Source organism: Diospyros lotus, chromosome 12 (genome assembly GCF_014633365.1).
Source record: "Diospyros lotus cultivar Yz01 chromosome 12, ASM1463336v1, whole genome shotgun sequence".
Classification (NCBI taxonomy): Eukaryota; Viridiplantae; Streptophyta; class Magnoliopsida; order Ericales; family Ebenaceae; genus Diospyros; species Diospyros lotus.
In genome coordinates, this window is record NC_068349.1 from 14,986,474 (window position 1) to 15,002,255 (window position 15,782).

A 15,782-nucleotide genomic window follows, 5' to 3' on the forward strand; every position below is an offset into this window, starting at 1 on the left:
CTTAGTTCATTGATAGCTTGCACCAGTGCTGCTTCCCCAGACGTCTCGGTCATTCCAAATCTCCAAACTAAAGAAATTAGTTCCTAATCTATCATCATTATCCACTTTTAATTGTGAGTCATGTTAGCGTGGTAAACACGCTCGTAGTCCTTTTTCTAGTCGCATCAATAATAGGGCTGAGGCTCCTTTTTCCCTTGTGCACTCTGATGTATGTTGGCCAATCGAGTCAATTCTACTCTAGATTTTTCATATTTCGTTACTTTTATTGATGACTTTTCTCGTTACACTTGATTGTTTCTCATGAAGAGTCGATTAGCAGTGTTCTAAAAGGCGCTAGGCGCTAGGCGAGCGGCAGACTGGCGCCTAGCGCTTAGGTGGGGACTAGGCGGCGCCTAAAAAATTTAATATTTTTTTATTTGTTTTATTTTTTTCTTAATATTCTCCCTACTGCAACAAGCAGCAAGTGCTACTCGCTGCAGCAGCTTCTTCAATGTTTTTTACTAAATAATCGAAGTTGAAGGCGGAGGAAGATGGATACAAACCAAAGGAAGACGAGATCGGCGACGAGAGATGACAGCCAACAGATGAGATTGGCGGCGACGAGAGAGAATGACCAACAGGTGAGGTCGGCGGCAACGAGAGAGCAGGACCGAGAGAAGAGATCGATGGCGGTGGCGAACGACCAAGAGGAGATCGAAGGCGAGAGAGAGAGAGAGAGAGAGAGGACCCACGATGAACGACCAGAGAGAGAAAGGGAAAGGGGAAATAGAGAGGGAAGGGGGAAATAAGGTCGACCCAGGACGCGCACGACCTAGGCGGCCCAGGCCACGCGCGACCCAGGCGACCACTATGGCCTGAGAGTCAGGCCGACGCCTAGGGGTGCCGACCAGCCATAAATCGCCGTGGCCAGTGGCCGCCCAACGCCTAGGCAGCCGCCTAGGCCGAATTTTCGAACACTGTCGATTAGAATTGTTTTCTGTCTTTCAGACATTTACTACTAAAATAAAAACACAGTTTGGAGTTTTTATATGTGCTTTACGTAATGATTATACCCTTGAGTACTTTTCCTCTCAATTTACTGCTTTCAGACTGCTAATGGCATCCAACATCAATCTTCTTGTCCTTACATACCTCAACAAAATGGTATTGCTGAGCGTAAAAATCGCCATCTTATTGAAACTGCACGGGCACTACTTTTACATGCCAATCTTCCCAACAAATTTTGGGGAGATGCTGTTCTTATTGCATGTTATATGATAAATCCAAGGTAATTAAAATCGGGATTTTAAGTGGGATCGAAAAAGGGTTCATAAAATCGGAAGATTTTAGAGACAATTAAAAATACCATTTAATTTTTATAAATATATGTTTATAATAACATAATTTTATAAAAAATAAATTAATATCATTTAATAACTTGATTATTCCTTATTATAACTCAAAAGATGATTCTTCCAAAATAAAACTCAAAACTAACATGTTGGTATAGGTAATTTAGAGGCAAAATATAGCTTAAAATTCTTTAAAGGATGATTCCAATATTCTCCATTTGATTTAAGCTGCAATTTATACTTGAAGCATAAAATCATTTGGGGGTCTCTGAAGCATAAAATCGTAAAATTGTACACCTAAAATTGGGATTTTATAAGATTTTACCCCAAATAAGATTTTACATGGGATTTGAATCGTTTGGGAGTCTCCGAATCATAAAATCGTAAGAGTAAAATCGGGATTTTAACAATAATAGATAAATCGCATGCCATCTTCAGTGTTACAGGACAACATTACTCATTCTCTTTTGTTCCCTACACAACCACTTTATTATGTTCATTTCCGTGTATTTGGATGTATCTGTTTTGTGCATTCTTTTTCACCTAGGCAGGATAAATTTGCTGTCAAATCACTTAAGTGTATCTTTCTCAGCTACTCCTGGTTGCAGAAAGGCTATAAGTGTTACTCTCCTAAGTTAAACCGTTATCTTATATCTACTGATGTCACCTTCTCTGAACAACTGTCATTCTTCTCGATTGCTCAGCCCGATTCACAGAGTCTTGACCAGGTATTGCCTATTCCTTTTTCTTCTCTTCCGCTGTCCTTATCGAGTCCGTATGTCTCCTCCTCTATGGAACCTCCATTACCATCTTCTGGTCCACATTCCACAGATCCCCCACTTCTTACATATCACCACCGTCCTCATCCCGTTATCGATGCCAACATTCCTCCAGAACAGGACTCTCCTAACTCACTCTCTTCGTCAATGGTTCCTCTTGCCACGGATCCTGAGCCAAATAGTCTTTATGTTACTCTTTGCAAAGGTACAAGGTCTACTCGTAATCCACACCCTCTTTGTAACTTTTTGTGCTATAACCGTTTGTTATTTGCTTATAGTGTCTTTGTTTCGAGTCTTTCCTCTGTTTCTATTCCTACAATCACAAGTGAAGCCATGTCCCATCCTAGTTGGCGTCAGGCTATGTTAAATGAGATTGAAGCTTTACATTCAAATGGTGCTTGGAATTTGATGCCTTTAACACCAGGAAAGACTCAAGTTGGTTGTCAGTGGGTGATCACCCTTAAAGTGGGCCCCGATAGATAGGTGGATTGTCTTAAGGCCAACTTGGTTGCCAAAGGCTTTACACAGATCTATGTACTGGATTACAGTGATACATTTTCTCATGTTGCTAAAATAGCCTCTGTTCGCCTCTTTCTCTCTATGGTTGCCATGCGTTATTGGTCGCTCTATCAATTTGTTATGAAAAATGTCTTTCTCCATGGTGATTTGCAGGAAGAGGTTTATATGGAGCAATCACCTGGTTTTGTGTCTCAGGAGTAGTCCAATATAGTCTGCAAACTTAAGAAGTTTCTCTATGGTTTGAAGCAATCTCTATGAGCATGGTTCAACAGGTTCAGCACTGTGGTTCAAGCCTTTAGTCTCATTTAAAGTGAAGCTAATCATTCGGTTTTCTGTCGACACTCCTCTTCTTTATGCATCTACCTTGTTGTTTATGTAGATGACATTATTATCACAAGAAGTGATCAGATTGGTATACAGAAGTTGAAGGAGCATCTACATCAGCACTTTCAGACCAAAGACCTAAGCAGACTCCGATATTCCTTGGGTCTTGAAATTGCTCAATCAAGAGATGGTATCTCAATCTCTCAAAGGAAGTATGCACTTGATATCTTAGAAGAAACTGGTATGGTGAACTGCAAACCGGTTGACACTCTAATGAACCCAAATGTCAAACTCTTGCCGAGATAAGGGGAGCTTTATTCAGATCCTGGAAGGTATCGAAGACTGGTAGACAAGTTGAACTATCTCACAGTCACTTGTCCCGACATTGCTTTTGCTGTGAATGTAGTTAGTTAGTTTCTTAGTTCTCCATATGATTCTCACTGGGATACTGTTATCCAGCTTCTGAGATATATCAAAAGAGCACCGGGTAAAGGGCTACTCTATGAGAATAAGGGAAACACATATATTTGTTGTTATGGAGATGCAAATTGGGTAGGATCTCCTTCTGATCGTCAGTCAACTTCTGAGTATTGTGTTCTTGTGAGAGGAAATCTGGTTTCCTGGAAAAGTAAGAAACATAATGTAGTAGCTAGATCTAGTGCAGAATCAGAGTATCGGGCTATGGTTAATACAACTTGTGAGTTTATCTAGCTTAAGCAACTCCTACAGGAACTCAAGTTTTGTGAAGTGTCCCCTATGAAGCTTGTTTGTGATAATCAAGTTGTCTTGCACATTACTTTCAATCCAGTGTTCCATGAGCGGACTAAACATATTGAAATCGACTATCCCTTTATTAGAGAAAAGCTGGTTGAAAGTGTTATTGCTACAAAGTTTGTTAACTCTAATAATCAACTTACAGATGTCTTCATCGAGTCTCTAAAGGGTTCTCAGATAGAATATATTTGTAACAAGCTTGGTGCATATGATATCTATGCTCTACCTTGAGTGGGAATATTAGAATTATTAGTATAATTGTACATATTGTATGTGTGTTTTATTTGTAATTAAATTAAGCCCCGTTATGCCTATTATAAATAACAAGCTAAGAGAGGCTAATCTCTTAGCTTCTTCTCTCCTAACTATTTTCTCACAATATATATGTATGTAAGTATTTACACACACAGACAATGAACAATGCTTCCAATGAGATGGCTAAATCACATTATTTTATTCAGCAATTAAGGACCATAAGAGAAGTAACAAGGAGAGAAAGACTTACCCACAAAATAGACGGCCAACTAGAAGAACTGCAATTGAATCCATATCATAAGCTAATGCATACATGGTATTTCCCACAAACAGAACTAGACTACTAAACACTAGAGGTTTGAAGTATGATTTGTTTGACCAAGCACTGAAATACACTGAAGAAAAGATCTGTGCAACAGCCATTGCACCAATAACAATCCCACAAACAGTTGCTGCAGCACCAAGGCTCAGAGAATAGTCATCAGCTGTAGGAACAATAATGTATGTGTTGACCATATAGAGAAATGTGTTAGCTAAGTTTAAGAGAAGAGACATAAAATGGTATCTTTGATCATCGGGTTGTTCCTCAGTTGGAGTAGGTAACTCTTCGTGCATTATAACTGCATGTTGTCCCAAGAAATTAAGGAAGTTTGTTGAGTTGGTTAACCTGTATACTGCTCCTTTAATGGAGTCAATGATAGGTTCCTGCAGATGAACTCTTATCAGTATCAAGTAAGCAAATATAGAGTGGTTTGAAGATTTAAGAAATTTAAGATGCAAGGTTACATGAGGAGAGGAACATGACAATTGGGATATACAGGAGTAAATAGAAGTAAATGTAAGGAAAACCTGTAAAGGCAGGGTTGGTTGGTCATAAATGGATAAGTAGCTACCCTGACGGTCCTGAAGATCTGAAAGATTACGAGATATAGCTCCAACAACTGCACCTAACCCCTGCAAGTTTAACTCAGAAGGGATAAGTTGATACGGCCATGCACATCTTTTTTTTTTTTTTTTTGAGCATCTACATTATGTTTGCTCATACACCAACAATGATCCGGCATCTAACAACAATCTAACATGCAAGCTTGCTCAAGTGTAAAAGTGCTTATAAGTAGATGCAAAAAGAATAGAAAGTGAAGCCTTAAATGGGCACAATACCACGTGCTTGAACACTTGCTGCAGCTGGGAATAAGGATGATTAGCACGAGTTTTGACATAGTAATCAGAGAATCTATAGCTAAGGCGCTTGTCAAACTTCTTAAGTATCTTACGCAGGCCAATTGCATTCATCTCAACAAAACACAGGAGCTTTAGAAGATCTCGCCCCACTTCTCGATAAGCTTCTCGTAGTTCAGATATTTTGGATATATCTGGCCGGTCTTGAAGAGAACGTTGCTGTTCTCCAAGCTCTCGTAACCTGCTTGCAAGTAGCCCTTGTTGTTCCAAGAGAAAAAGGACAATCTTTTCGATCTGCAATTGTAACAAGCAGAAACTATAACTTAACATTAAAAAATAATAACAGGAAGCAAGAATAAAAATAAATGCTCGACTTTAAGCACAAAATAATTAACACTGCAAGGCCTTGATCTTCAACCTATTCTGCAGAAGCCTGTATAGAATTGAACTTCTTAAAAGTATCTCATTTAGATGTGTATATATAAAAGGAAAAGTCCACTAATGGAACTCAGCAGTAAATGTCCATATCCATAAGTCAAAGTTATCAGAATCCTGATCTAGATCATACAACACTATGACCCATTTTCACGGAGTTGATCTGAATCGAACACAGGATTGTTTTTTCATAGGATCTTACTATTAGTGTAGGATCATAGATTTGTATTCTCGATCCAAATCCTACATGATCCTACTTAACCCACATTGGATAAAATGTAGCTTATTTACTTGTTTTTTGATCATAGGCCTTGCGGATCAAGAGGTGATTGTCCAAATTAACAAAATACAGAGATATTTGGGAATTTCTTCAGTCATGGTAGGATAAAGTTCAAAAGCTTTTTCAGACTGCCTCCTGACTAGGAGTGGACTAAGCTTCTGAGCAGCATAACACTTCTTATTCTTCTTCTTTCTTCCTTTTTTTTCTTTTCCTTTTTCTTCTTTTCATCTTTGTTGTGACTGCTGGTGCAACAATAAGTTTTATTCTTTTTCCAACTGATATTGCATGAGCAACAACATTTATTCTTGTTCTTTTTTCTTTCCTGCTACAACATCAATTCTTCTTCTTCTTCATGTTGGCAGTGTTGTGGATTTTTAGATGCATTAGTTCTTTATTTCTATTTTTATTTTATCATTATCATCATCATCATCATATTTCTTTGTTTTCATGGATTAAAAATTTGAACTTTATCTCTTTTTCATGATATTTCTATGTTTTTTTTTTTCACAAGTAAAGCTTATTCTTCATGGATTTTTTTTTTAAGTATAGCCCCTATTATATACTTAACATATACCACATTTTATAATTTTAGTAAAAAGGGCATCCTTAATGCATGAGGGTCCCTTCTTAGTGAGGGTCGGGGAAATGTCAAAATGGGTACACAGCATCTCCCCCCCCCCCCCCCCCCCCCCCCCCCCCGCGCACTCCCCGTGCAGTGTACAAAGAGGTTTCCACAACTCAACCTGTGACCTTTTGTCACAAAGGAGCAATCTTGTAGTTGCTTCCAAGGCCTGCCTTGATTTTAAATGTATTACATATTATATAAACTTCCAGGACTTATATTTCTCCTTTGATAGGCTTTTGTGATCCTTGATACAATCCTATGATCCAATCTAGATCATCCCTCCACGATCCTACTCAGGATCCCAATTTTGACAACCATGAATTAAGTCTTAGCATGCAACCCAAAGGCTAAGATTGGAAACACTCATGTGCACACCAAACAGAACAGAAAGAAACATAGACCAAATACCCATCTGTCTTAAATCAGATATTTTTCCTGTAAACAACTGGAAGCTACTTTGATGTATTTAACCTTAATGATAATTCAGAATCTGGACCATATAACCAGCTATCAGAGGCATTATTTTTGCTCACTTATGTGGGATGATTCATTATTCTTCTGGGTTGATGTTTCAAAGTTAAAACTATACCAAATCAGTGGACCTCACTGCAGCTTCCAACAAACACATTTATTGACAAAACTTGAAGTGAAGAGCTAGAACAGTGACAATCCTGAGATACATACTGTTGAAATATGATAATATCGATAATTCCTTCAATCTCTCTAAAATCTAGGAGGAGATAAGATCTTATCTATCTCTAAAGTTTAGGAGGTTTGTTATTAGATATGTTGTTGTATTTGTATTTTAAATAAGTTTGTTTGTATTTTAAATTTCCTAGATTGTAGGAACTTTAGTCTATTTAAACACCTTATGGTATAATCAAAGATCAAGACGGAAGTAGTGTTTTCTTCCGAGTTCTTCCAATCCAGGCTTTGTTCTTATTGTTTGTTCCAGTTTTTCAACATGGTATCAGAGCCTTCATTCTGCTCGTAGAATCTCATCGTGCCTTCATTGCACTCTTGCCTCTCGATCTTTATTTCCTTCCCTAGGCCTTCATTGCCCTCTCTTGGTTTCCTCGGTACTAAGAATGTTAGGAATCTCGGATATTAATCCTAGTCTAGCTACTGGTGAGTCAGAACCAGATCTGACTACTGGAACAAATGGAAGTGGAGGAACCTTCCCTGGTTCAGGCAGTGGAGAACTACCGGGCATGCATGTATCCTACAGATTGGATGGCAAGAATTACCTCCAATGGGCGCAACTTGTTCGAACCTTTTTGAAAGGGCGGAAGAAGCTAGGACATCTCACTGCTTCGCCACCAAAGTCTACTGATCCAGCCTTTCCTACATGGGATATCGAGGACTCCCTTATCATGTCATGGTTATGGAATGCCATGCAACCTGAGGTTAGTAAAAACTATATGTTTTTAGATTCGACCAAGGCTATTTGGGACACCATTAGACAGACTTATTCCAAGGTACAGGATGCTTCGGTTATATTTGATATCAAAACAAAGATTACTAGTACTAGACAAGGATCTCTAACTGTTACTGAGTACTTTAACAAGATGAATGGCCTTTGGTTAGAGCTAGATCAATATCAAGAAATCAAGATGATATGCAGTGATGATGCTGCCACACTCAGCCGAATCATTGAAAGAGATAGGATTGTGGAATTCTTAACTGGATTAAATGCTGAATTTGATCAAGTTAGGATTCAGATCTTTGGAAGGGAGAAGCTACCATCCCTGAATGAAGTCTTTGCTATGGTAAAGAGTGAAGAAAACCGAAGGGGAGTCATGTTGAATGATAGTGGAACAGAAGGATCAGCCATGGTTACAGCAAGAAAGGATGGGACGCGGTTCAGAATGGGTAAACCAAAAGCAAAGAATCGGGAAGGACTGTGGTGTAGTTTCTGCAACAAGCCTAGGCATACTCGAGATAATTGCTTCAAACTTCATGGCAAGGAGGCTGTGTTAAAGAAGATGGGAGGTTTCAAAAATATGGCAGCACAAAAACAGGCTTACATATCTACCAAAGAACAGCACGAGGAAGGAGAAGCAACCAGTAAGACAGAATCAAATCCAAGTACTGACCTTGCACAACTTGATGGTGAGGAAATTAACAAACTTAAGGCTTTTCTTAAAACTATCAACAATGGAAACTGTGTTTTCGCCCAGCAAGGTAATTGTTTACATTCAGCCTCTCTTAATGCCTCTAAATCTGATAAGAATGACATTTGGATCCTAGATTCAGGAGCCACTGATCATATGACTCTTAATCCATTGGTTTTTGACACTTATGAGCCTATTGTAACCTCTAAACAAATTACCATTGCTAATGGGACTTCAGTATCCATCAAAGGTCGAGGAACAGTCATCCTCAGTCCCAATATTACCCTTCAAAAAGTTCTACATGTGCCAAATCTATCTGCCAACCTTGTGTCTATTCATAGGCTTACTAATGACCTAAACTACTATGCCACTTTCTCTACTAATGCGTATGAATTTCAGGCCCTGAAGACCGGGAAGATGATTGGTGCAGCTAGGATACAGCATGGGCTATATTTTCTAGAAAGAAAATGAGAGGAACCTTCGGCTGGAAATCAAGTCTTTGAGACTGCTGCATTCTCTCAGTTTACATCTAACCACACTACCCATGTTTGGTTGCAACATTACAAACTTGGTCATCCCCCATTCCCTCTTCTAAAAACAATGTTTCCTTCTTTGTTTCAGTCCTTAGACCTTAGTGAATTTCAGTGTGATGTGTGTGCAGTTTCTAAGCATCACCGAGTGTCCTATCCCCCTAGTAATAAGAGATCATCTACACCTTTCTCTTTGATTCATTCCGATCTTTGGGGGCCCTCTAAAATACCAAATTGTTCGAGGGCTCGGTGGTTTATTTCATTTATTGATAATTGTACTCAAATGACTTGGGTTTTCCTATTAAAAGAAAAGGCTGCTGTTAGCACCATTTTGCCATATTTCTGTAAGTTAATTTCCACTCAATTCAAGTGTCTAATCCAGAAATTTCGAACTGATAATGCAAAGGATTATGTTAACAATCATTTGCATCAATTTTTTCAACAAGAAGAGATCATTCATGAGTCTTCTTGTGTCCACACTGCACAACAAAATGGAGTGGCAGAACAGAAGATGAGACACTTACTTAATGTTGCACGAAGTCTTCTACATCATCATAATGTGCCTAAAAATTTCTGGGGAGAAGCCACTTTTACAGCAGCCTACCTAATAAACCGTGTACCCTCAAAAACCTTAAACCATCAAACACCATTTCAGCTTCTATCTAATCATTATCCAAATCTAAATCAGCATTCTCCTCTTCCACTAAGGGTCTTTGGGTGTGTCTCCTTTGTCCATATTCCCACGCAAAATAGAGACAAACTTGATCCAAGGGCCCTAAAGTGTGTGTTCCTAGGCTATTCACCTACCCAAAAAGGATACAAATGCTATCATCCAACAACAAAGAAATTTTATATCTCAAAGGATGTTACATTTGTTGAAACCCAACCTTTTTTCTCTTCTCATCAGACTGGTCATCAGGGGGAGCATTTAGATGGTGACCAGGCAACGGTTGGGGATATTTTTCAACTACCTAATATTTCTCCATCTCCCTCTTCCAGTTCTCTCTCACCTCAGATTGATCCTGAGATTCACCAGACATCCAGCCAGCAACTTCAGCAGCTACCAGGCCGATTTAAGGGTTCTCCCTATGTTTTCAGAAGAAGACAGCCTATCCTGGAACCACAACAAGTGCCACCATCTGATCCTAGTCAAGGTAAGGAATTTATACAATCTTTTATTCCAGAAAATGAATCCCAGCTTCCTGTTTCAGACTCCAAACTTCCTGTTTCGGATTGCTCTAATCTTTCTAACCCAAGCTTTGATGATTTAGATCTTCCTATTACTGTTAGGAAGGGTGTCCGAAGCTGTACCAAACATCCTCTAACCAATTTTTTGTCCTACCATCAGCTGTCTCAAAAACACAAAGGGTTCCTAGCATCTTTAGATTCAATTGTCATTCCTAACTCAGTAGAAGAGGCCCTAAGAGATCAGAATTGGAAGCAAGCCATGATGGAAGAGATGAGAGCCTTAAATAAAAATCAGACTTGGGAAATTGTGTCACAACCGAGAGGGATTTTGCCAATAGGCTGCAAATGGGTTTTTAATGTAAAATACAAGGCTGATGGAACATTGGACAGGTACAAGGCCAGGTTAGTAGCCAAAGGATACACTCAATCCTATGGCATAGACTATTTTGAAACATTCGCTCCAGTAGCTAAGATGGCAACAGTAAGAATTTTGATTTCTTTGGCAGCATGTTTTGGATGGACATTACAACAATTTGAAGTTAAGAATGCCTTTCTTCATGGAGACTTAGAAGAAGTATACATGGAGATGCCTCCAGGATTTCAAGAAAAAGAAAAGGGAAAAATATGCAGGCTCAAGAAAACTCTCTATGGGCTCAAACAATCTCCAAGGGCCTAGTTTGGAAGGTTTTCTAAAGCCATGAAAACTATGGGATATAGTCAAAGCAAAGGTGACCATACACTCTTCATGAAGCACTCAAAAGAAGGAAAAATTACAGCCTTGCTAGTATATGTGGATGACATAATTGTGACAGGAGATGATGAGGAACAAATACTGCTAAAAAGGAATTTGGCTCAAGAATTTGAAATCAAGGAGCTTGGTATCCTCAAATATTTTTTAGCCATTCAAGTAGCCTACTCGAAAGATGGTATCTTCCTATCTCAACGTAAATATATTCCGGATCTACTTGCTGAAACAGGGCTTACTAGAGGTAAGAGTTCTAGTGTCCCAGTGGAACCTAATGGAAAACTATGGCAGAATCCTGAGAGTCAACCAATTGACAAAGGTAGATATCAAAGGTTAGTGGGCAAATTAATATATCTTTCTCATACTAGACCAGATATTACATTTATTGTCAGTCTCGTGAGTCAATTTATGCATAATCCAACTGAGGAGCACATGCAAGCTGTAAGGAGGATACTTAACTATCTCAAGACTAATCCAAGTAGAGGTCTATTGTTTAAAAGAGGAAGGGAAATTGATGTTAAAGGCTTTACTGATGCGGACTATGCTGGATCTATCACTGACAGAAGATCGACCACAGGATATTGTGTATTCCTAGGTGGGAATCTAGTGTCTTGGAAAAGTAAGAAACAGAGTATCATGGCTAGATCAAGTGTAGAATCAGAGTTTAGGGCTATGGCCCTCGGAATATGTGAATTGTTATGGCTCAAGATTATCCTAGACGATTTGAAGATAAAAACTAAGGGAGCAATTGAATTATCTTGTGATAACAAATCCGCTATAAGCATTACACACAATCCTGTTCAACATGACAGGACAAAACATATTGAAATAGACCAACACTTTATCAAAGAAAAATTGGATGCAGGTCTAATCTATATCCCTCATGTGTCATCTAAAGAACAGGTAACTGATGTATTCACAAAAGGCTTGACAGCCAAGAGGTTTGAAGATCTAATATGCAAGCTTGGAATGATAAATATTCATTCATTAGCTTGAGGGGGAGTGTTGAAATATGATAATATCGATAATTCCTCCAATCTCTCTAAAATCTAGGAGGAGATAAGATCTTATCTATCTCTAAAGTTTAGGAGGTTTGTTATTAGATATGTTGTTGTATTTTTATTTTAAATAAGTTTGTTTGTATTTTAAATTTCCTAGATTGTAGGAACTTTAGTCTATTTAAACACCTTATGGTATAATCAAAGATCAAGACGGAAGTAGTGTTTTCTTCGGAGTTCTTCCAATCCAGGCTTTGTTCTTATTGTTTGTTCCAGTTTTTCAACACATACAAGAGTTACTAATTTACTTTTCGGAACAACATTTACTTTTTGTCCATGCCCCAACTCACAAAAAAGGAATTATCCAGAAAACCATGTGAAAAGATAGTAATTGAGAGCTCTAAGATATAGCATCAACCAAAAAAAATGCAACATGCAGTTAGATAAATTATGAGTACAATTAACCAACATACACAGTCTAGCTCACCTGGTTATCCAGCATTCTAGAGAAATCCTTGAGAACATGCCGACGCTCTAATGCTCCATTCTCAATTTGGCGAGCATATTGGTTTAATTTTTTCTTCATTAATTTGTAGTTGATGTAATATCTGAAAAGCAACAAAGTAGATCACATCAAAATCATAACAGTATGTGGTATAATGAAAACCTAGATTTCTCCCTATCACCAAGTCTATTCAAAATTTAATTAATGACATTCATTTTCACTCCACAAGTATCTTCCCAATTTACGAACAGGTTGATAGCTATATTCTACTCAAGGGAATAAATGTAATTTGAATAAGCTGCAACCCATTCAGTAAGACCTAAATAACACTAAAAAGTTTCACTAGAGATCTTTGACACAGACACTTGAAATATCAACAGTTTTAAGTGATTCTTTCTTTTGATTTCTCTCTTTCCTTTTGGCACCAGGGGAAAGGGTTAGTGTTGCTTAAGTACATGTAAGCAATCAACTGGAATTTTGTAGTCTGTCTCAATTTGGATCTGATTTTTGACATACATTTCCAAAAACAACTAAATTTAACAGTTTATGAAGTTGAAATTTTCAAAATTCTTCAGGTGTACCTGATCTCTAACACACTGATCCTACTGTGAATGGAAATTCTGCATCCTCCTAATCTCACTAAGCTTTATGGAATTCCACTCAGCCCAATCTTGCTATGAGCATATCAGGTCTGTACGTTCCACTTTTCTTCTGATCTCATTACTTTTTCTCATCTCATTCCTAGATATCCATGTTCTGCCTTTTTTTCAGCCTTCCAACCAAGTTAGAGTAAAGAACTGAATAGGGCTGTGAATTAATAAGTTTCCATAAAATCTATTTTACTAAATCCCTTCAAACTTTTGGGATGCTCCACAAGTTTTTGAAATTATAAATGGTTGCACAACTCTGCTGAAGGAAGACATGTTCAAAATAAGTGAGATAACACAGCATATGCTCAAAAGATACTAGCCAATCAATTAAGATCATTCAAGTACCATAGGCTGCTGAACTAGCTTACTTATGAATTATCTTTATCTTAGTTATAATGGGTATAACAGAATGCATAACATCCCAGTTCAACACATTTATGATAAAATATGGGGATAATAAAATACATATCACCAACCTATAACTGCCTACAATTTGATCTCTGTGTGCGTGCAAAGCAGAAAGAAACCTACCACGGGACCTAACCAAGTGCATATAGATATTAAGCAAAAAAAACTGGTTCGGCCTATAATCATACAATGGTACCTGTTCCATTCTGGAATCTGTCTTTGCATCAACTTTTTTCCAAAGGCAACCATCTTTTACTGCATAAATCATATGGAGAAATACAATACATAAATAATAGCAATCTAATAGCAAATAGACAAGTCCTTCTAGTGACATGAAATCAATTAATATATGATGCTTCAAACAAATATCATTGGAATTGCTACCTTATGCGCAAAATTAGTTTTGGAAAGAATGCAACGGATAACCTGTGGCCATTTTAGGATGATTCTATGCAATCATTAAATAGTTTAAAGGTAAAGTCAAGTAGATAGGAAATAGAACTAAAAGGGAGTCCCTTGTGTATGAGACTTCCTGCTTAGTTAGGGACCTAGGGTCGATTTTGTTTGCAGCCTTACCCTTACTTTACAAAGAGGTTGTTTCAAGAATTTGAACCCGTGACCGTCCAGGCACAAAGGAGAAACCTTAACAGTGCTACTAATACTCCCCCTGACACTGGTAAGGTAAAATAGATAGGAAATAGAATAATCACTTCATATTATGTTGGTAAACAGATAAATGAGCGCTTCAACATGCAGAGAAGCAAGATCACATATCCAAGCGGCCACTGCCCTTAAAGATGTGCTCAACACTATCCTGAGTCCTGAATCTCAAGAAAACTAACTAATGATTTTTTAAAGGAAGGCAAACAACCAGCCTGTCCAACACTCCATAAAAAGAACGGCAACAAATTGTAACACTAAGTTTTCAGCTCGGTTAAGTCTTCAATCATCTAAAACACATGATTGAGATGGTCAAACTCCACAAGAAGCAAATTCTGCACCATTTTTTTGCAACTATTAGAGCTTATACGGCTTCTAAAATTGCAAGGAGACATTTTAGAAAACAATATTAATAAGTGAAAGATTCAATACATAAGTAGTGACTCAGCCATGTTCATTACGATCCTCATGACTCGGCCTCTCCACTACTAGTAAGGATATATATGCTTCTCAACGAATTAGCGCAGCACAAAAAATGGACTTTTCTACATCAAGATTCAATACAAGCAATCATATCTCTCTGTTCTTGATATCTGCCACCCCTTCCACTGACTTATATAAAAATCAACAGAATCATTAGCACCACTCACAAGACGATTCTGTCATTAGATGAATTGAGACACGTAAATCTACATACCATCGATAGATTAATCGACAGAAAAAGGGAAACAAGTTACCCTTAGATGACCATAAACAAGCAGCGGAATCAATTTTCTCCGCGATAGCAGCGAGAATTTTGCAGAAGGAAACGGCGAGGGATTCAGATTCCAATCGATAAGGTAGCGAATTCAGCAGGCTCTACGATTACACCACAGGTGTGCGTTTGGATCGCAAGAAAGTGACACGACTATATGGGGCCTTGTGAAAAGGAAGGTTTTAACCTTGAACAATGCAACAGGCAGAGTAAGAGATCCAAATGATTGCCGCAAAATGTTGCATTTTATTTGATTGGTTCTTGAGTGCGTGAGCAGTACAGTACTTACCGTAGATCGAGAAAGCGAGTCGAGCGAGGGATGTTTGGTTCGTAGTTCCGGGAATGTCTTGGCCTTTTGGGTGATGGGCAGAGAAACCACAGGTCCATAACAACATCAAAAAGCCGTCTGCTTGTCCGTCGCCATCATTCGAGAGATGGAAGAGTCGCTCGCTAGACCGACGAGCAAGAGATAAGGATGCAAAAGCACTTGTACGAGAAAAATTAACTTTTTCCCGCTGCGACCAGCCAAACAGGCTTTGCTCTTTCACGTCACGTGTGTGAGAGCTGGAAAGCTAACTTGTCTCTTTAGAATTTCATTGGGTTTAAACGTGAACTTCAGTTGAGCTTTAAAATTGAGGGCCCAGAGTCCGTTCATTTAGAATTTTGCAAAAATTGAGTTTCGTGCATGATACATATTTCTCTCACCACTTCTTATGAATTAGATCCACT

General features: G+C 38.3%; 1 protein-coding gene across 1 annotated transcript in view; it reads right to left on the bottom strand.

Annotated features, from left to right (window-relative positions):
- Positions 1–15,549, bottom strand: part of LOC127814135 (SPX domain-containing membrane protein At4g22990-like) — a 46,487-nt gene extending 30,938 nt beyond the window's left edge. Inside the window, exons 1-7 of the mRNA XM_052355412.1 lie at positions 15,343–15,549; positions 15,037–15,240; positions 13,836–13,894; positions 12,564–12,684; positions 5,144–5,455; positions 4,832–4,936; positions 4,233–4,687 (exon numbers count right to left, since the gene is read on the bottom strand). Of these exons, the coding sequence (XP_052211372.1) occupies positions 4,233–4,687; positions 4,832–4,936; positions 5,144–5,455; positions 12,564–12,684; positions 13,836–13,888 (1,046 nt within the window). The 5' untranslated portion in view covers positions 13,889–13,894; positions 15,037–15,240; positions 15,343–15,549. The remainder of the gene's footprint in view (positions 1–4,232; positions 4,688–4,831; positions 4,937–5,143; positions 5,456–12,563; positions 12,685–13,835; positions 13,895–15,036; positions 15,241–15,342) is intronic.
- Positions 15,550–15,782: the final 233 nt, after the last annotated feature.